Genomic DNA, 21,564 nt, shown 5'->3' with positions numbered 1-21,564 from the left:
CGTCAGCGCTGATACGGTGGCCGATACGGTGGCTGTCGAGGGACATCAACTCGGCGGACGTCGATGCGCAGCACCCTCTACAGAGAAAATATTACCAAGGCCAGCAAGCTGGAGACGAATTATCAAAGATAAGGAATACGTCGGAGGACACAATCCCTTCAAAATAACTTTTGTCCCACATGTTGGGAGGCTTGTGAAAGGCAGAGCTGCAAGCATCTCTACAAAAGACATTAACTGGAAGTCTCAACTGAGAGCAAGCAAACTACACAGCAAGCGGTAAGTACCCCTTAGTTCACAGTACGTTGGGTCTGAAGAAATTGGTTCCAGCTGGCTTCTGTTCCTGTTGTATGGCAGATCCTGTTGGTCCTGGGCCTCAGTCGTGGGGACAAGAGGGGGGGGGGAAGACATCTGGAGACTCCTGCACTACGATTTGAAGGTCTGCTGCAGCAATGGACAAAGTTCAGATCAGCAGCACTTCACGGTTTCAGCTTCATGCGAATAGCACCACCGCAGTTCTTGGACACTGGTTGGACTTTCCTTGGTTTTGGGGTCCAGCACTCTGTTGAGGTTGTTTAGGCTTGGTCAGCCCTGCTTCTAGGGAGTCTTGAGGATCTTCCTGGAGCTCGGGTCCGGCTTAAAAACGATGCACTCGATTCTGGTGTTCCTCTCCCTGCCAATTGGTTCCTGCAGCAGCAATCGAAGTACAGCGAGCTCCGAGAGGATTTCCAGATGAGTTTGTCTTGGGGTCGATTGGTCCCACCAACCCAAGGGGACAGGTCGTCCTTTGCAGGACTTCTCTAGTCGAGGTGCATTTGGAGCTTCAGCACTGCAGCAGGGCTTCACCGGGCAAACCAATGGTCCAGGAGTTGCAGCAAGTGTCCCTTATAGGTTCTTATTTGGATTCCTTTGTCCAGTGGTCGCCTCTCGTCTGTCAAGTTTGTTAAATCTGGTCTGAGATCCAACAAGGAGTAACTGTCTTATCGTCGTTAAGACGGAGACCGCGGATAGCCATCCACGCTTGGATAGTTTGGTGCATTTCATTGAGCAGTTTGGTGTCTCTGTCGTAGGAGCCTGTAATAGGGAGGATTTGGGCGTCATCTGCATAGTCGGTGTAGGTGACACCCAAGTCATCTAGATGACTGGGGCAGGTTCAACCAAAGCAGTAGGTGCGACTACCCTCATGGTTCTATTATCCAGGAAGGATTGTATCCATGTAGTAGCTTTGGAGGAGAAATGGGCTGCCGATATCAGGTGTTTGCATAGGACTTTATGGTTGTACAAAGAGTGCAAATTCCTGTTAAAGGGCGAGGGTCCGCAGGCAGAGATAAATCGATCAGTGAAACAGAAGAACTGACTAAGACGACCAGAGACGCCTGCAGCCCCTACCAACAACCGCGAAGAGACCACTGCTGTCCTGACCCAGTTTTCAAATCGACAGAGGAGCTCCGAAGAGGACAAATCCTTCCCTTTGGTTGGTGGGACCAACTAGCCATAAGACAACCTGCAAGACGAGCCATCCCAAAATAGGCTGAAACCTTTCTGGGCTGCAAACCACCAATACCCTTGGACCTCAGACCATATTGCAGTGCATCGTATTCCCATGAACAAATCCTCCCAGAATTTTGGTGGGCTCCTGTTGGACCTCGAGGCAAATCCACCTGCTCAAAGTCCCCTCACCAGAGTGCAGGACTGAAGAAACGAGGCAGATTGGCCGGGGCGGTAAACCTTCATCCTTGGAGCCTGTAAAAGGGCACCAAAACTGGAGAATCCAGCTGCATCTTCTTCACACCTCCTCGGTACTGTGGCACTCGTGGTAGTACATACCTTGAGTCATTCGGTCACTGCTTTGCTGCAGGAGTGCCGATTCCAGTGCTTGGTTGTTCGCCCAGGCCCCACGCTTGTGCACCCATAGGGAGTCTTTCCCCAAGGTCCCTGAAACCGTTTTGACCCATAAAAGCCTCGTACTTGAAGAATTCTCTGAAACTTTGCCTTTTCTGTTGCTGTGCCTTACCTGCTTTGCCTCCTAACTGAACTCATACCCCTAAGTAGGGATGGATTGCTAAAGCCTTAAGGCCTCTTAAAAGTAATAGAAGTCTCTTAAAGTATTGTCCTATTGTTGGTGTGGTTTAACCGTTTTATTCCTACAACAGAGCATTTTCTGAGTTGCTATAACAAGTGATTTTACTAACTTTGAACTGTGTTCATGAATTGTATAATCCTTTCCTAATGGTTTACACACCTGAAGTAATGCATTTTTTTTTCTATTGTGTTGATTAATTAAAATAGTACTTACCTGAATAACCTTGCCTGGTGTATATAAAATAAATGACAATGCATTACTGTGATTCTAAGCAGATTAACAAACATCAGAAGACAATGCATTACTTACCGTAAAAGCATTTCTGATGGTTGTATCTGCTTAGATCTAGAGTGGGAATCTAGACAGTGTTTTGTAAAGGTGTGTACAGAACTCCAGGTTGCCGCTTTGCAAATGGACTCCAGAGGGACATTTGCAATGAATGCTATGGAAGCCCCAGTGCCTCGAGTAGAATGTGCTCTTGGCTTGAAGGGTAGTTCTCTCTTAGCAAGAGTGTAACAGAGAGTGATGCATTGGACAATCCATGTAGATATAGTGGATTTTGAAACTGCACCTCATTCTCTTCCTGCTGCCACCCAGACAAAGAACTGATTAGTCTTTCTCAGAGGTATAGTTCTGTCCATGTAAAACATGACAGCCCTGCGTACATCTAGTGTATGCAGGCTCTTTTCTCACAAACTTGAAGGGTTCTGAAAGAACGTTGGTAGTTCTATTGATTGGTTGACATGGAATTTAGAAATGAATTTTGGTGCAAACCTAGGATGTGTGCGTAGAACCACCTTATCCTTGTGAACTGTTACAAAGGGGTCTAGTATAGAGAGCGCTTGTAGTTCACTCTCCTAATGGAGGTGATAGCTATTAAGAAAGCAGTCTTAAGAGTGAGGTCTTTAAGGGATGCTTTGTGCATGGGTTCAAAGGGTGAGCCCATAAGCCTGGTAAGTACCACATTTAGGTCCCATCCGGGAGCTGGGTTAGCTATAGGAGGGTGTATTCTCTTTACACCCTCCATGAAGGCCTTAATAACTGGGACTTTCCACCATGACACTTTGTATTGAGAAGTGGTGTATGCAGCAAGTTCAGCTAGATGAACTTTAATGGAATTAAAGACCAAACCTGAGTCTAATAAGTGAGTCAGAGCCCATAGGAATTGTTTGATCTGGCTGGGGTATAGGCTGGACTTCTTCTCGTTGATGGAGAAGCCCAGTTGGACAAAAGGTCTACAGTCTTTTGGGTATTTGAGAAGCATGTTTCATAAGAATCCCCTGTTATGAGCCATTCGTCAAGGTAAGGGTTTACTGGGATGGACGACAACCTGCGCAGGTGGGCCGCTGCCACTGCCAGTACTTTCGTGAATACCCTCGGCGCTGACGCTATGCCGAAGGGTAGCACTCTGAACTGGTAGTGTTTGCCCTCTATCATGAACCTGAGGTATTGTTGTTGCGCTGGCAATATTAAAATATGAAATTATGCATCTTTCATGTCCAGTGTTGTCATGTAATCTCCCTGCGAAAGTAGGGGGATTACTTCCTGTAGGGTCACCATGCAAAATTGAGGTTTGACAAATTTGTTCGCTGGGCGCAGATCTAGTACAGGGCGCATGGTTAAGTCCTTTTTGGGTACAAGGAAGTACACTGAATAAATACCTTCCGTTACCTGTGATAGAGGCACGACCTCTATTGCTCCTTTTAGTAGCAGTAGTTCCACTTCTTGAAGAAGAATGGCGAGGTGTTCCGGTGACAGGCGTCCCCTTGGGGGTCTGTACTTGGGGGACCGACTGAATTCTATACAGTACCCATGGGTCTGATGTTATTCCCTCCCATGCTGGTAGGAAAGATGTTAACCGGCCCCCGACCGGTGATACATGGGAGGGGACCCGAATCTTCGGGTCATTCGGTGTTAGTAGCCGGGGAACCTCTGGGAGTGGGGCCCCAACCTCTGCCCTTGCCATGGCGCTGTCCTCTTTGCGTGTACTGGCCACTGGTTCCCTGAGTAGAGGACCAGTTGCCTGCAGTTGCTGCTGTTGGCGTTGACCTCGAAAAAAGCGTTTATTGCCGAATCCTCGCTTATTGGGAGGCCTTGAAATTTGTTCTAAGGTCTTGAGGGTGTCAAACTCCTTTGCAGTCTCCAGTGCGTCGTCCACTGCCTTCCCATAGAGGTTAGACTCCTCTATTGGTTTATTAATGAGTGACACTTGGGTTTCTGGCTTAAATCCGGAATTGCAGAGCCAGACATGACACTTCAGAAGAATTCCCTGCACTAAAGAACGGCCAGCCGTTTCTGCAGCATCAAGAGTGTTTTCAATGATGCTCTGGTTAACCAGAGTTCCTTCTATTACTGTGGCCAATAAGAGAGTTCTTAAGGGCTCAGGGACTTCCTCGAGGTCTTGCTGTAATTTTCCCCATTGGGCATCAGCATAACTTGCCAGTAGTGTATTATTATTGGCAATTCTGGTTGAAAAACTGCAGAGGCTGTAATTCTTTTACCCAGGGCATAGAGCTTCCTTCCTTCTTTGTCTGGGGGTGCTTCGCTGGTTGACAGCGGAACCCCCGCTCTTTTCCTTGTGGTAGTTACCACCAAGGAGTCCGGTATTGAGTGACCCCTAATGTATAATGGGTCTGAATGAGAGGGAGTAAACCATTTTTCAATTCTGGGATTGCCCCTCTTACCAGTGCAGGTGTGGACAGCGATGGAGTAATTTGTCTCTTAACTGAGGCGAGGAGGGGAATGGTTTAACTAGTGGGAGGTTTTTCTTTAATGATTCTTTCCACAAAATCAGAATCAGGGGTAATTTCACCAGTTTCAATCTCAAAATGCGCTGCTGCCTTTCGAAGTAGCGCATTGAAGGTGGGTTGATCATCTATTGGTGATGGATTCCTGACCGGTGTGGTCTGCGGAGAGGGAAGGTTTAAGATGTCAGGGTCTGTAGACTCTGTTGGTGACTGCAAGGGCTGTGAGCCACCTTCATCTGGGTCATCCTCGAAGCCCCACCCACCCCCCCATGTCAGTGTTTTTGTCAAAACCTTCTATTCCAAGGTTTTGTTGGTCTTCACTATTTAAGAACTCCTCATCTTCCTGGAAGTGAGAGTCTTCTTCAGTGAGAAGTATTCATGTCCTCTTGAAGGGGGTTAAATAATCTGGCATATGTAGCCCTAGGGTCCTCCTGAAGCGCCTCCCTTGGTCTCTTAGGTGTTTCATTTTCAGGAGTGGACATGAATCTGTCCAGCTTGTCCATACATGACTGGAATCTCTCAACAGTCCAGTATGGTAAACCAGAACGGTCTAGAGGCATAAAAGGAGGTCCCTCTGCCTGTATTCGTCTGGGTCTGTCCCATAACGTCGAGGATAAGGTCCCTTCGCCTTCTGAGAAAACTTCTCGCAGGCTAGGGCCTTCTTTCGACGGCGGGAGCTGTCCCTGCCTTCCTTCTGGCATTCTCTGCGCTTCCCTGGCCTTGTGAGCGGTTTTCGGCGTTTCACTCGCCGTCCGTCTCTGGCCGTCCTTGGAAACGATACGCGCCAAGCTCTCGACGATTTATTCCTCCGAGGGTAGGTCTGGAGTCGCTTTAGGCGGTACCGAGTCTCTTTCGGCGACGACCGCACTCTGATGAGGCGCGTCGCCTGCCGTCTTGGTGGTAGCGCCCTTGTCTACGGGTAGCCCAGTCGCTAGACGCGTCTGCGGTGGCGGGGAGGGTTTGCGACCCTTACGGTCGGTGGAGGTCGCCGGTAGACCCGACGTCTCCGTTGGCGCTAGGGCTTTCTTCGTCTTTGACGAAGACGTGCTGTGGGTTCTGTGCTTATGTTTGTGTTCTGTGTTCGTCAGTGTCGCCGGGGTGTTCATCCCCATAACCAGGGCATGAGCCAAGCTTGTCGGGGCCGGGGACAGACAAGGAGCGGGAACGCTCCCTAGAGAGGTCTACAACCTCCGAAGCGGAGGTCGGGTTTATCACTATCCTCGTCACACTCGGCGGCGGCGGGTGAGGAATCAGACCTAGACATAGCGTAGGCTGCCCACCTCTTGACCCTGCGGTCCTTTAAAGTCTTTGGCTTAAGAAGCTTACAGGCCGCACAGCCGTCCTCTTTGTGGTCGAGGGGCAAGCAACAGTTACACCGTTTGTGCTTGTCTTTCCAAGTGAATTTGCCCTTGCAGCGCGGGCAAAATCTAAAGGGAGTCCTCTCCATAGCTGAGGATACAGTTAAACGTGATAACGACCCCGAAGGAAAGGGAGGGTAAAGAGAAAGGCATTCTCAGAAAGAACAAGAAATGTCCCACGACCCCACTCTCCCTACTGTCTTAGGCCAGCGAGGCCAGGCCACATGTTCGGCAGCGCCGAAGGATCTCCTCCGTCGAAGTCACAGCCGTCAAAGTTCTTATTCGGCGGTGAAACAGCTTCTCAGCTACGACGTCGAAGGAGGGTTCTAATTTAACGTATAATTTTAAATAACGAGAAAAGGGTCGAGTAAATGTTTTTGCAATTTCTCTCGAGGAGCTCTCCGTAAAGGGGACCAATATCTGGTCGGAAAAAACCCAATCTGAGGGACCTTGACGCGTGAGGAATTGTGGGTACACTGCACGTCACTATAGGGATAGTGTTACAGACACCCCTTGTCGACGTCCTCTTTTCGACTACGAAAAACAAAATGCAATACTCCGCAGTGACCACTGGATGTCGGACTATGCACAGCATGTGATTCTAAGCAGATTAACAAACATCAGAAATCTATTTACTATAACTACAAGTGTATAAGAGTTTATTTGGGCCTATGTATTAACGGAGTTCATTGTAATTACCTACAGCTCACATCTTCCTCCCAAGATAAGCCTGGCTGCTCTGCCATACTACCAAAACCTGGAGTACAGACTTGTGCTAGAAGTTGGGGGCTGTATACCAAGGGATAGCTTTATAAAGTCTGATCACAGGTAGACTTTAGGAAAACTACCCTAACCAGCATGGCTGTGTAAATTAAATGTTTCACTGTATTTAGGCCCCCTCGTCAACCCCTCCACCCTCTTTAGACTATATGTGTAGTGTCCATCACCAGATGTATATTCTTTCAGTAAGCTAGTTTTTGACGTTTTCTTGGGTTAACGGTGTGCACCCACTGCTCTTCTCTACCCACCCTCCTCTACTGAAGTTATGCACAACAGCTAGGGTGCAATACATACTTTAGCGGTTTGGCTGCCTTTTCGTTTAGATTTTCTATTCTGCCATTAGGTGTTTGATGGTTGCAGAGCTCTAATCAGAGGGTTGTGTACAAATCTCCCTAAAAGGTGGATTCCTTGCACCATATCTTTAATAATCCACACGCACATGCCTAGCAGTAGAAGTCTGTCGAACAAAGCAGAAATCTATAGATCACCTGCAAAACATCACCACCTTTGGGTAAAGCAAAACCAAAAATCAGGTGACAGAGCAAATAAAGCAGTCAAGACCAATGCCAGTTTCTAGTATAGCATGTACCCCCAAAGGTCCTCACCGTCCGAGGTCTCCTGGAATTTGTCCCGCACACTCTCCAGCTTTTCCATGGCTTTCATGTTGGGTGCTGCAATACGCTGGAGAACACTCTGCTGCTCGTTGAGCTTCTGCTGCAAGCTGGTCATCTCCTGCTTGAAGTCATCATCAGCCACTGAATCCTTTAATATAAGGCAGGTACATTTATGGACATCAGAACAAAGCAAACTGTCTTCTCATCCACATCAAGAGATCGGACACTTGGCATTAGATGCAACCTTCCACACTACCATTAGTAGGACAAATGAGCCCTTAAGACTTGCGGAGACAGCATCAAAACTCCAGTTATGTCAAAAACAAGCGACAGGAGCTTTGAAGACCTGTCAGGACTACATCACAATATGGACCTGCCACCAGCAGTACACAAGAGCATTGTGTAACTACCAAAGCCATATCGGACCACAGCTTGAAAACCATAATGAAGCAAAACGATTTTAATTCTACCCAGATCAATATCACATCTCATCCTAGCCCGGTTACTAATGGGAAAACAGAGCACTGAAGCCCTGACAATTCTATTCCGAATAGAATGCTTGTAAAAACACCTTTCTTAAAAACATCTTTGCCAAGTTCAGTTGACCGTACTGCCTGATTTTATTGTTCTTCACCATTTCTTTTATGTGCAGGGTGTTCTCTAGCTTACGTCCTTGTTTTACATCTCCAACCCACTGGGCTTAGCCAATTTATTTTTTAAATTGTTAGGGATTATTGTTGCAGCTTTCCCATCAAATTCAATGGGATCCCCATTAGTCTCTTCAACCACTAGATTCGGGTGCCAGTCTGTCTTTTTTCTAGTGCATGACTTTTTTAAACAAATTTATGCACCAGAAAATAACAGGCAGGGATTCAAGCTTGGGTTGAGTGGTTGAATGGGCTAAACCGTCCCCACTGGACCACACCAGACCCTTAGCGAGAGCAAAGCAAACACGCCCTGTTAAATAAACAGGACGTGTTTGTCTCATTCACAGGACAGGCAGTCCTGTGAATGCCCTCCTAGTACTGTACATATACACTTTTCAGCATATTTTGTTGAAAAAATGTTTGCTGTATCAAGATTGGCATTCATAGGAATGCCTGTCCTGTGAACGTGCGTTAGCATTTCCTGCCCTCTGGCAGTAAAAAATTCGAGCTCCCAGTAGGGGGCTTCTGCTTGATTATTTGATTTTTTTTTTTTTTTAAAAAGATACTGTTTCTGCATCCAAAATGCATACTTGGACGCACATTTGCAGCAACTTTTTCATAGGAACTTCCCTTTAAGAATTATGAAAATTCTCTACAAGTCCTCTTGGAAGGGCTTGACAAAGAACCAATAGTGTATGTACAGAGTTTCACTAAAGTTTAAAGCTCCTCCCACAATGGTAAACATAGCAAAGCAGCCTGGCTTCATCGTTGGGAGGATAGAGATAATAAATTACAGCGTCTACAAGCACACAAAGGATTGTCCACACAGTAGGCTTACTGAATAACAAACTCAATATAAAGTTGTGCATCAAGGTTAAATCTAGAACAGAGAAGCATTCACGACAACTAACCTTTGAAACTTAGTCACACTTTTAAAAGGCGGTCTAAAGTTCTCCACACTTTAATGAGAAAAAGTCAAAAGGCATGTTATGAGACAGTGGAGGTTAAATGTTCAGATTCGCAGGGGGGATGCAGATGAGGCTATCTTCAGGCTGATGACAGAGGACTCCACCAGAGGTGAGCCAGTCCCAAGTTTGATGACCGGCAGACTGCAGAGATGTCAACAGTAGACAAAATGCAGACTAAGTGGCAGTATATGGTAGAATGGTATGCAGGCGAGCAACCGCAAATACAGAATGCCACGATGGAGTGATCTGGAGGCAATAGACCCCAAGATGTCCATCAGGCTTCTGATGTGGATTTAAGAGAACTATGGGAATTTGAAGGATGTTTAGGTTGTCTGCTTTCTGATGGATGTTAGGGCGATTTCTCATTTTTATGCTTCATCCCCTCTCCTAGCGAGACCCCCAGCACTTTTTGCTGGACTTCTGGACCTTTCTCTTTCAATTCTGAATGAGTGGAGCCTCTTCCTCTCATTCCTTCTTGTGGGCTCTGCCTTTTGGAACTCTATTCTTTGTATTCTACCTGTACTATGAAGTCTGTCTGGTCCATAGCTCTTAAAGGCATCTTTGTTTTCACTTCTGCAGCACACAGCTCCTTATGGGCAGTGTTGCTGGGACCCCTAGTATACCCCCCTTCAAGAATAGGTTTCTATATCCTCAAGTAACTACAGTTCTTAACGGGAGAGAGATACTTAGTATCTCTCCCAAAACTCTACAGTCCGAGAGATTGGCACACAACACTTTCAGCGGAGAGCCAAAGAGATACTCGTGACTTTTTAGTCACAGACCATCACCTAGTTATGGCTGGTGGCAGTGGACGTGTTCTACCAACTATTGTGTATTTTGTATACCGCAGGCTATGTCCATAACCTCGGTAGTGCACAAAAGGGGCACCCCAAGTTCCAACTTGGGGCCTCCCTTTTTTCACCATTACTAGCGTGGTTGTTCTTTGTTAGCCCTTCTTCTACAATTCAGGGAGGGGGAGGTCAGTGTGTGTGTGTGTTTTGACTTTGGCATTGTTGGGGAGAATTCGCAGAAATGTGCTAATTCCTCTCTACCTTAGAGACCCCCCTGCACTTTTGCTGGACTCTAGGATTTTAAAATTTTTAACCTGGAGGGAGTGAGACCTTTTTCCCACTCATATATTTTACTGTGTTTCTTTTTGGTTTTGAAGTCTGACAAACTCCATAGGCATCACATTTTTACATTGTGACACATCACCTTTAGTGCAGTGGCACAGGGAAGTCTTTCAGATTTCCCAAAGGTTTAAATACCTTCTCTTGGATAAAATTCTGTTTCCAAGAGCAGTAAAGTGAAATTGACTTTACTTACATTTGTAACTTTCTAGACCCAGCACACACTATCTTACAATAGGGTGCTAGAGGGGTTACTTGGTATCCCCTTTCTCTAGTTTCTCATGTAACCATTTTATGTTACCCTTTCTACACTTAATGGCTGGTGGCAGTGGTTTACTTTTAACTACCATTTGGAGTTTTTACTGCGGGCTACGTTCGCAGCTGCAGTAAAGCACCCATGGGTGCCCATTTTGTCAAAATGGCCCCGGTCTTCTTTTTTCGGCATTTCTTGCTGGAAAGGTCCTTTGTGAGATGTACTCGGCGCGCCAAACCAAGTTTGGTCAATTGGTGTGTTTTGCCTTTGGCAGGATTCATAAGTGAAGCCCGCCTCTGGCTGCAGTATGTCTGGCAAGGAGGGAGGTGCCCGAAGCTCCCTGTGCTTAATCCCCTTGGTTACAGGAATGCACCCAGAGGTGATTGGCCAGCTGGCTGTGCGGCAAGGACAGCCACCCTGCTGTGTGATTGACAGCTGGTCTGGAATGAATGGGAAAAAACTGTTCCGAATTGGTTTAGACTAGCGAAGCCATGGGACCAATCAACTCCAAAGTGAACTCGCCTGGACATTCTCTCGGAGCTGGCTGTACTTCCTTGCTGCTGCAGGAACAGAAGTGCCAAGGAGAGGAACACCAGATTGGAGTGCATCACTTTTAAGGCGGACCCGAGCTCCAGGAATATCCTCCGGACTCCCTTGAAGCAGGACTGACCAAGCCTGTGCCACCTCAAGAGTGCTGGACCCCAGATGCGAGGAAAGCCCAGAGTGGTATCCGTGACACCGCATGGTGCTATTTGCAGAGACGCGAGGATCTGAAACCGCAAAGTGCTGCTGAATAGAAGTCTGTCCTTTTCTGTCACTTCCCATCCCATTGCAGTGCAAGAGTCCCTAGGCGTCCTCCCTCTTGTCCCCACGCCCTGGAACAAAAGGATATGCAGAGCTGCACAGGAACATAAGCCAGTTGGAACCATTTCTTCTAGCCAAAGGTACTGTACAGTCAAAGAGAACTTACCTCTTGTTGTTGTAGCCTTACTTGTTTCTCAGTTGAGACTGGTCTTGGTTCCTTTTGTAGAGTTGCTTGCATCTTCTACCCCTCACAAGCCTCCCAGTTTGTGGCCATATATTGATTCTACTTTTTCTACAAAGAACATTGTGCAAGACTTTTACTTAACTGCCAGAAGTGCTTCAGCTCACTCAGACTTCTGCTCAATTGACTTTGGCCTTCCCTGGCTCCCTGAATGACTCTTCTTCCCTCTGATTGTGTATTTTGCTTTCCTTCTAGGAAAGGGTCAACTTATTTTGCATTGGGGGTTTCACAAGTACTTACCTGCTTCAGAATATGTGCGAGATCTCTTGTTTTATTCTAGTAACCCCTTTTCTTTGACATGCTCCTAAGTATTGCTCTAAATGTACCAGCGATACATTAATGTCCACAGCATCCTAGCTATTTAAGTCACCTGAGGGTGTAGGAAATGTGTGTGCCATCCCAAATGGGCGTTTGCTGATTTAGAGCAATTAAGAGTGTCTTTCTAAGTTTATTTGTGTGTTACTTATATATTTCCCCTTCTGAAGAAGGCTTATTCAAAGTGACTGTTAAATTAATAATTGTTTAATCAAGAAACCTTGTGTGTAAGAGTGTATTTGAATACTTGTCACTGTGAATCTGTGTAACCACCCTACTGCTCACATTGACCACTCTTGATAAGCCTGGCTGCTCAGCCACACTACCAGCCTGTGTAGTACAGACTTATACCAAAGGTTGGGTTCCTATTGCCAGGAGGTCAAGGTTGTTGTGCACCCAAATGGTACTGCTCCAAATCTTATCTAACAGGTGGGAACCCGTAGGTATCCCCGCCTAGGCTCCAGAGTGTCTGGCAGGCAGGAAGTGGGGGTGGAATTTTCCACCCCCTGTCCTTTGTCTGCCAGAGTGTCTGAATAGGTCCATCTCCCACGGGGGGCCTGGCCGTCCTGATTGGACATCCAAATGCCCCTTTCGGTAAAATGCCAGACCAGCTAATGTCAATTGGGCAAAATACTATGTGAGCTGAAGCACTTCTTGCAGGTAAGTAAAAGTCTTGCACAATGTTTTAGAAGTCTTTGTAGAAAAAGTAGAATCAATGTAGGACTACAAGCTGAGAGGCTTGTGAGGGGAAGAAGATGCAAGCAACAGGAGCAACCAAGACAAGTCTCAACTGAAAATAAGTAAGGCTATACAAGAGGTAAGTTCTTAGAATTGACAGTACCTTTGGTTAGAAGAAATGGTTCCAGCTGGCTTCTGTTCCTGTGTGGATCTGCAGATCCTTTTTATCCTGTGCCTCAGTCGTGGGGACAAGAGGGAGGACTTCTGGGGACTCCTGCAACAAAACTGGACGGTCAACGACAGCAAAGGGCAAACTTCAATTCAGTGGCACTTCGGCGTTTCAGCTCCTCACGTCTGACAGAAAATAGCAACACTGCGGTTCTCGGATACCACTTCAGACTTTCCTTGTTACTGGGGTCCCGCACTCTGTTGAGGTGGCTCAGGCTTGATCAGTCCTGCTTGAGGATCTTCATGGCGCTCAGGTCCAACTTAAAAACAATACACTCGATTTGGTGTTTCTCTCCCTGGCACTTAGGTTCCAGCAGCAGTGGAAGTACAGCCAGCTTCAAGAGGATGTCCAAACTAGTTCACTTTGGAGTTGATTGGTCCCACCAACTCAAGGGGAGAAGTCGTCCTTGCAGGGCTTCTCTAGTCGAGGCGAATTCGGAGCTTCAGCACAGCAACAGGGCTTCACCGGGAACCAACGGTCCAGGAGTTGCAGCAGGCGTCTCTTCCAAGTTCTTCTTCATATTCCTTCGTCAAGTGCACGACTCTGCCTTCCAAGCTAAAAAGCCTTGCCTTTTATACAGCTTGCGGTAAAAACACCACAGTAGTTGAAAGTAAAGCACTGCCACCAGCCATTAATGGTAGAAAGGGTAACATGAAAATATTACATGAGAAACTAGAGAAGGGAATACTAAGTAACCCCTTCAGTACCCTAGTGTAAAGTAGGGGGGGTGCTGGGTCTAGGAAAGTTACAAAAGTAAGTAAAGTCAATTTCACTTCACTGCTCTTGGAAACAGTAGTTTATCTTTTATCTTGAAACACGTGCGCATAGGCGTGTTATAAATGCCATATCATATCCAAGAGAAGGTATTTAAACCTTTGGGAAATCTAGAAGACTTCACTGTGTCACTGCACTGAAGGTGTTGTGTGCCACAACATAATGATGATGCCTATTGAGTTTTTCAGACTCCATAACCACAAGGAAACAGAGTTCAAATCACATAAAAATACATGAGTGGGAAAAGGGGTATCACTCTCTCCAGGTTAAAAATCAAAAGTTCTAGAGTCCAGCAAAAGTGCTGGGGGTCTCTAAGGTAGAGAGGAAATGGCACATTCCTGAGAAGCCTCCTTAACAGGTGGGAAATTCCTTTGTGTGATTTTCATCTTCGGGGGGAGTCCCCTGGACTCACCCCACCAAGGCTCCAGTCTGTGAGGGCAGGAAGCGAGAGGGGAGTCCAAAACTCCACAGCCCTGTCTTCCTCCTTGCCTGAATGGGGACAAATCCCAGCGTGGGGCTGGCTGTCCCGATTGGACAACCAGACCACCCCTTGTAAAATGCAGGGAGACAATGCAGAAGTTGTGCTGTAATTCCTGATAAATACTGTTAACCTGGAAGCTGAAGAAAAGTCGACCTCTGGAACAGAAACTGAGGATGAAGGAAAAGCGTCAGAAATTATTTCCAGCGACCGGAGAGCCTGCTGTGCAACCGGAGCCTGCTGTAGCCCTTCCTTCCAATCGACCTGGGAACTCCGAAAATTATGACCCAGACTCTGGTGAGACCCACTGGACTAAAGACGGCCTGCATTTTGAGCTATCCCATGCATTGCTGCGTTGCTGCAATACCCCAATACCGTGGGACCTCGAGCCACTGTGCAGTGCACAGTCTTCCGAATTCTAAATCTCGCTAAAACTTCATGTGGATTGGTGGATTTCCAGAGACACGAAGAGTCTCTGAAAAGTCCCCTCAACTGAGTGCTGGACCTTTATAACAACGAGAATTCAAAGGTGATTTTCTGTCTTCTTCTGTGCTCCTTGAAAAGGCGCCAGATCCACAGAACCGCATTCAGCCACGAGCGAAGCCTTGCCTAGAGCCTTCATCGATCCCTGCTGCAAAATTCCTTCCGAGGTCTTGTTTTCAGTCACCATGACAAGGAATCCACTGACCGGGTATTTGGCTGCAGACCCTGAAGTCCTCCTGCTGCAAAATCATCTTCAATGCTGAGGTACTATGTTGGATTGGGTATGTACTTACCTTAAGTCTCTTTGGATTTCTGTGTAACTGTTGGGTATTTTCTGTGATAGGGAGGCCTCTCATCCGGTGCACCTAGTCCCACTGCTAGAATCCTGCTGGGTGTCTTCTGTGAAGCCCCTGAACCCTCTTCTAACTCTAAAGTACTCATCTGTTTGCCCAGTCTTCTGAAGGAACTCTGACTTTTGCTACTTAAGAACCTATCCTGACACTGCCTGTTGGTCACTAGATCCTAGTGACCCCCCCCTTCTGCTACTGACAACCCTCACGCTCCAAGAATAAGAGAAAGACATTTTCATGGGTTGGGACTTTTGCCTAAAAAAGAAAATAGGTGTTTAAAAGTTACTTACTTGTAAAGAGTTTGTTGGAAACTGTAACTCTATGAGTGAACAGTTACAAAAGTTTTTACTTCCCTTGAATGTGTGATGCACTATTCTTAAAAGTATGGTTAACATCTTTTCTTCCTTAGAAAGTTTTTTGCCATTCTAATACAAAGTAGATGTGAAGGTATATTACTCTCCTGTGATTAGGTTGTGCCTCTTCCCAACAGTAATGTGTTGGTTTCACCAGATTATTCCTGCAGGATAATTGTACGAGTGTCCCCCAACTGGGTCTTGCTTCCCTTGACTTGCTGTTTGCCTGTCCAGAATAAGCCTGTATTAGGTTGTTGCCTACTTAGAATAACTGAGTCATTCAGTAAAGTGTAACATTGGGGTTACTTTTCCTATGCTATCTAACCCAGAGTCTCTGGTTCCAACTGTCCCTTATAAGTCCTACATCAGTCACTTGTATACTTGGGAAAGATCTAACCTGGACTCCTTGTGAGATAAATAAAAAAAAGTATATGGGTTTTACTTACCTTGAGTTAACTGTGTGCCATCCAAAAATAAGTTAGTTACCAGATTTGCTGCTCATCTCAATCTGTGTTTCACTGATCTCAAAAGAACCTGTAATTGAATATTACATCCTTAGGTTTTACTCACCTAGTATAACTGTGTGTTATCAAAAAAGTAGTTATAGGTTTTTACTGTAACTGGAATAAGTGTTCCACTATTCACAAAAAGTATATTGTCCAGTTGACTGATTATGTGATTTGTACTGAGAGTCACTGTACAACTTATAGGGTCGACTGCCCTAGCATTACTGAATGTAATTGTGAAAGTAACCATTGGGTTTTACTCCCCAAGAATAGATCTCACCTATACTGAAAGTGTATGAAAATGTTTTGACTTCCCTAGAACTACTGTCAGGTGTTCCAAATAAGGTATATACTTTAGTCTGTGTACCTTCAAGTGGAGTGGTTATGTTTTCATAAATTGTGATTTCATATAATGTGTTAGTACTTATTCACCCCTAGATTTATCTGGGCGTACCTGTATTTAAATAAATATCCTTTATTTTTACAACACATAGTGTTTCATTGTTTCTTTGGACCATTTGTATTACAATTTCATTTGTACTGATTCTACAGCCCTCTCTCCATCCCAGGATAAGCCTGGATGCTCTGTCTACGCTACCATGTGCTCAGGTGGTACAGCCTTATACTAAGAGTGGAGTCTTGTACCGCCTCAGTTGAATGGTTTTTAAGCCCTTAGTTGAACTTCAGAAAAACTGTCTTAACAGAATACAATCAGTAATTCAAAAGTAGTTGATCCGGTCAGTCATGTAGTGATGGGATACATTACTCACCGTAATCGTATTTCTGATGCTTGTATCTGCTTAGATTCACATGCGACCCACCCTTCCTCCCCTCAGAGAAGGCGCATGGATGCTTGTAGTCTTACCTTTCTATCTATCTGCTTGGATTATCTGTACTCCCGCTACTCCTCATGCTACCTCATGTCAGAAAAAATACAATCCAAGGGTCCTAGATGCGTGAGGGATCATGGGTACAGTGGACGTCACACTAGGGATAGTATTACTGGCACGCCCTGTGTCGACGTCCTTTTCGAATTTCGAAAAACAAACTGTAATACTCTGCAGCTTCCACTAGATGTCGGCCTATTACAAGTATCCCTTGCAACATGTGTAACTATTCTTTCCTGTTGGGGTACAGTTACACCACGAATTTTACATTTAAGAACAGTTCAGAGCTAGTAAATTAGCTCACACACTTTCTATAGGGGCCTTAAGCTACTCAATGATAAGTATGAACACTCAATAACTATTTTAGACTGCACTAAGCAGTTCAACAAATGCAAACCCCAATTACACTGCAAGACAAATTACTATTTTGGAAATGCTGTAAGCGGTTTCAGGGGAGGCTCCACCCAGTGTTAGAAGTTTAGAAGAGAAGCAGCTACTCAAGATAAGTAGAAACATATACTTTTAACAGGGCCTTTAAGCAACCCATAAAACAAGTATAAACTTGCATCTGTTTTAGGCAGATCAGGGAAAGCAAAATCCTATGGTACACTAAAAATGGCACTTTGTTATTCAAGGTAGGTAAACCCTAATGGTAAGCTTTTACTTTCATTCAATAAAGCAATGATAAACAGTACAAGCACGTATTACTTTTTAGCATGTGGGACACTATTCAGAGTAAGAAAAGCAACTTATATATGTTTTAAAGGAGCAACCAGCAACTTCTAAGTAATAATTTATTGACAAAATAGAGGGGGGTCTGGGAAACTCTACCAGCACGAACACAGCCCATTGACTTGATCTTGGGTGGGTGGCTCCTTGGCGAGTCTCCACCAAGCCTTTAGCTCACTGCTCTTTTCACAGAAGAAATTTCCCCACATATCAGTTTTTGGACTGCCCAGGGGCAGTCCAGCACCGAAATGCCAGGTAATTCTCCTCTGAACAAGAGTACCACAGCAACCCCATACACGTGTTTCAGCCTAGTTGGGCATCATCAGTAAGGTGAAGCTGTGCCTCTCTAAGAGCAGTGAGCAAGGGGTCCACGTCTGGATTCCCCTGGTAATTTAGGGTGAGAGATTCCCAGACCCCCCCCCCTGTTTTGCATAAATTAACATTGGGTCTCACCATAAGTTACCAGGGCGATCTAGACGTGGACCCCTTGCTCACTGTTCTTCGAGAGGCACAGCTTCACCTCACTGATGATGCCCAACAAGGCTGAAACACGTGTATGGGGTTGCTGTAGTACTCTTGTTCAGAGGAGAATTGCCTAGCATTTCGGTGCTGGACTGCCCCTGGGCAGAACAAAAACTGATATGCAGGGAAATTTATTCTCTGGTAAAGGGACAGTGAGCTAAAGACTTGGTAGAGTCTCTCCCAGGGGTTATCCAACCAAGAACAGGTCATTAGGCTGTGTTTGTGCTGGTAGAGAGATTCACAGACCCCCCCCCCCGTTTTGAATAATTTATAGACACTTTGTAACATTTCTATTGCAGAGATTCACTAACACCAACTCTTTGACAAGTAAATACGTATGCACTTGTTTTACTTTCAAGACAGAATCCCCATCTCAAAGTCCTTCCTTAGTCTATAGCAAGAGTTTTCTCAGAGGCAAGCGAAGGACCCTAGAGGTTTAGGTGCCAGCTGTAGGCAGGTCAGAATAGGGTTCAGTTGCAGGGAGATCAAATTTCCAGAGAATATCTTCTTATACAAGTATTAGCTTCAGAGTTAAATTGTTGAGGGACTTCACAGAAGGCTCCCTATATGCGTCCCAGCATTAGGCCTGGGCAAGTGGTATGGGCAAACATCCAACCACAAGAATCTCCCACTCAGTCTCAGGGGATGTGAGCTGTAGGGGATTTACACAGATTCACAGTGACAAGTATTCAAATAAACTTACACACAAGGTTTCATGAATAAACAATTATTAATTTATTTATCAGTCAGTTAGAATAAGCCTTCTTCAGAAGGGAGCAATATAAAAAGTAACACAAATACACTTCGATAGTGTACACTACCCTTTGGGATGGGCCACAGACGCAACCTACACCCTCGGGTGACTTCAATAGCTAGGGTGCTGGGGACATTAATATCTTACTGTTGCCATTTAGAATGCGGTTAGAAGTTGGTAAAAGGAAAAGATTATTAGAATAAGAGACGACAAATATTCTTAAGCAGGCAGATACTTTTGGATTCCCTAAGAAGAGTCATTCAGTACAACAGGCTAAGCCAAAGTTAATGGGCAAAAGTCTTATATAGGATGATGCACTTCTGGTAGGTAAGTAGAAGAGTCTTGGCACAATGTTTTTAGAAGTCTTTGAAGAAAAGAAGAATCAAATGTAGGGCCACAAGCAGATGAGACTTGTGAGTAGTAGAAGATGCAAGCAACTCTACAGCAAGAGGTGTGTTCTCTCAGACTTTTGACAGTAGCTTTGTATTGAAGAAAAAGTTCATAAAATGACTTCTGTTCCTGAGCAGCTCTGCAGATCTCACTGTTCCTGGGCCTCAGTCGTGGGGACAAGAGGGAGGGCTTCTGGAGACTCCTGCACTGCAATTGGACGGTCACCGTTTGCAACCAGCAATCTTCAAATCAGGGTCTGTTCAGTGTTTCAGCTCCTCGCGTATACCGCAAATAGCAACAGCGGTTTCTGGCTGTCGAGATGGATTTCTCTTACTTCGGGGGTCCCACACTTTGTTGAGGGGGGCTTAAACTCGTTCAGTCCTGCTTCCTGGGAGTCCGGAGGATCTTCCTAGAGCTCTATGCCAGCTTAAAAGCAACACACAATCTGGCGTTCCTCTCCCTGGCTATACAGTTTCCAGCAGAAACTCTGGAAATTCAACCAGCTTCGAGTAAAAGATGATTCCTATGGAGTTTGTCAGACTCCTCAACCAAAAGAAACAGAGTTCAAAATCACATTAAAATACACAAGAGAGTGGGAAAAAGGGTCTCACCCTCTCAAAGTTAAAAAAATCAAGTCCTCAAAATACAGCAAAGTTGCTAGGGGTCTCTAAGGTGGAGGGAATTAGCACATTGCTGAGAATTCTCCCTAACAGGATGCACACCAGACAAAAGGTAAATATTACCCAAGCCCACCCAGTACCTTAGGAGAAAAGAAGAGCTTCTGAGTGGATGCCTTCAGGATGCAGCAGCAAAGGACCCAGTCCTGGATTCTTGGTCTGAGCCGAAAGAATTGGACACTGGACTAAAACTTGCAGCAGCAGTCATCAGAGGAGGCTTCCAGCAAAAGGTTTCTTCACAGATTCTCACGGCTCTGGATTTGGTACCTTTTTACAGCAGCCAGATGATATTGCAGGTTGGATTCTCTTCACTCTCTTGGTCCTGCACTCTGCTGAGGGGACTTCAGGGATTACAAACGTCTCTAGAGATTCAGCAGGAGTCCACCAAAGTTTGAGCAAGGTTTAGATTTTTGAAGACCATACACTGCACTCAGACTCGAGGTCCCAGGGTACTGGCGGTTTGCAGCCCAGCAAGGTCAGAGCACTTTGTGGGCTTGGCTCAAAATGCAGGTCTTCGAGACTAGTGGATCTCACCATCCTTCGAGTAGGAGTCGACGCATTCCGGACCCCTAGGTTGATTGGAAGGAAGAGTTGCCGATTAGTTTTCTCAGCAGGCTCTCCGGTCACTCGAAATCGCTACTGACAACTTCATCTGCCTCTTTGGATTCAGATCCAGTGGACTACTTGTCAGCAGCTTCCAGGTTTGAAGTATTTATCAGGAACTACAGCACAACCTCTGCAATCTCTCAGCATTTGTCCATTCAGGAGAGCCAGACCCCCTGTGGGAGCTGGTCCAGTTCAGGCACTCTGGCAGACAAAGGACAGGGGAGGTGGGGGGGGGAGATAATGGAAGACTCGACTGGGAGTTGGTTCCTTTCAAGCAAGGTGAAAGACAAAGGGCGGTGGAGTTTTCGACTCCATCGCTTCCGGCCTTTTCAGACACTCTAGATCCTAGCCAGGTACTACAAAGGATTGCTGCCGAAGACAAAAACTTCCACCAAAGTTGTTCCTGCCTAGAATGGCAGAGGAAGACCTCAGAAACAACAAGCACACAAGCAATGGAAAAAGAAGGAGCCCACCCTTCTAGCAGAATAGTGGCCCTTATGTGCATTAACAAGGCTGATTTAACAAGACTTGCCACGAGCCATTCAAGTAAAATTGCAATTGTGACAAAAATGCTACAGGGGATACATTGTATCCCCCAGCACTCCACATAAGGTGGGATGTGCTGGCTCACTTAAATGTAATGGGGATGAAAATCCCTCTTTACCCCTTGGGAACAGTAGTTCACCCAAGTACCTTAGAGAGAAATTAGTAGGGAAGCACAAAGGGGCCACCCAGCCTAAGCCTAAACATTATAGGAAACTATAACTACAATCATACACTATGGAGAGACATAAAAAGGTCACCCATAAAAAGAGTCAAAGACTAGTTGATAGGGGAAAAAGATTCCCACTCACCTAGGGACAATGAGAATTAATCCCCAAGTCCAAGCAAAATGTTCTGGGGTTGACACAGGTCAGGAAGATTTATCACAAATATGAAAATCCTAACAGATTTTCACAGATGCACCTCTTGCATTTACCCCAATCAGAGTCAAGAGGCACACTCAGCAAATCGGGTGTTGAACCTTCGGGCGTCCTATGGGACTGTCTCCTGGTGGAGGGCAGTGCAGTGGATTTCTAGTGTCCCAGCAGAGCCTTGAGGATGCGCACTAAGTTTGAACCGCTTGGTTAGCCGGAAGTCCATGAAATGACAAACGGCTGGTTCCAGGCGTTGGCAAAATTGCACGCGTCTGACTGAAAATGGGCAATGAT

General features: G+C 45.8%; 1 protein-coding gene across 1 annotated transcript in view; it reads right to left on the bottom strand.

Moving 5' to 3' along the window:
• The window catches only part of SMC1A (structural maintenance of chromosomes 1A), a 642,162-nt gene that overhangs the window by 127,556 nt on the left and 493,042 nt on the right, over positions 1-21,564 (bottom strand). Inside the window, exon 20 of the mRNA XM_069645240.1 lies at positions 7,571-7,727. Coding sequence (XP_069501341.1) covers positions 7,571-7,727 — 157 coding nt within the window. The remainder of the gene's footprint in view (positions 1-7,570; positions 7,728-21,564) is intronic.

Source organism: Ambystoma mexicanum, chromosome 2p (genome assembly GCF_040938575.1).
Source record: "Ambystoma mexicanum isolate Mex_15411 chromosome 2p, UKY_AmexF1_1, whole genome shotgun sequence".
Taxonomy (NCBI): Eukaryota; Metazoa; Chordata; class Amphibia; order Caudata; family Ambystomatidae; genus Ambystoma; species Ambystoma mexicanum.
Note: the sequence above shows the minus strand (reverse complement) of the source record. Positions and strands in the feature narration are given on the sequence as shown.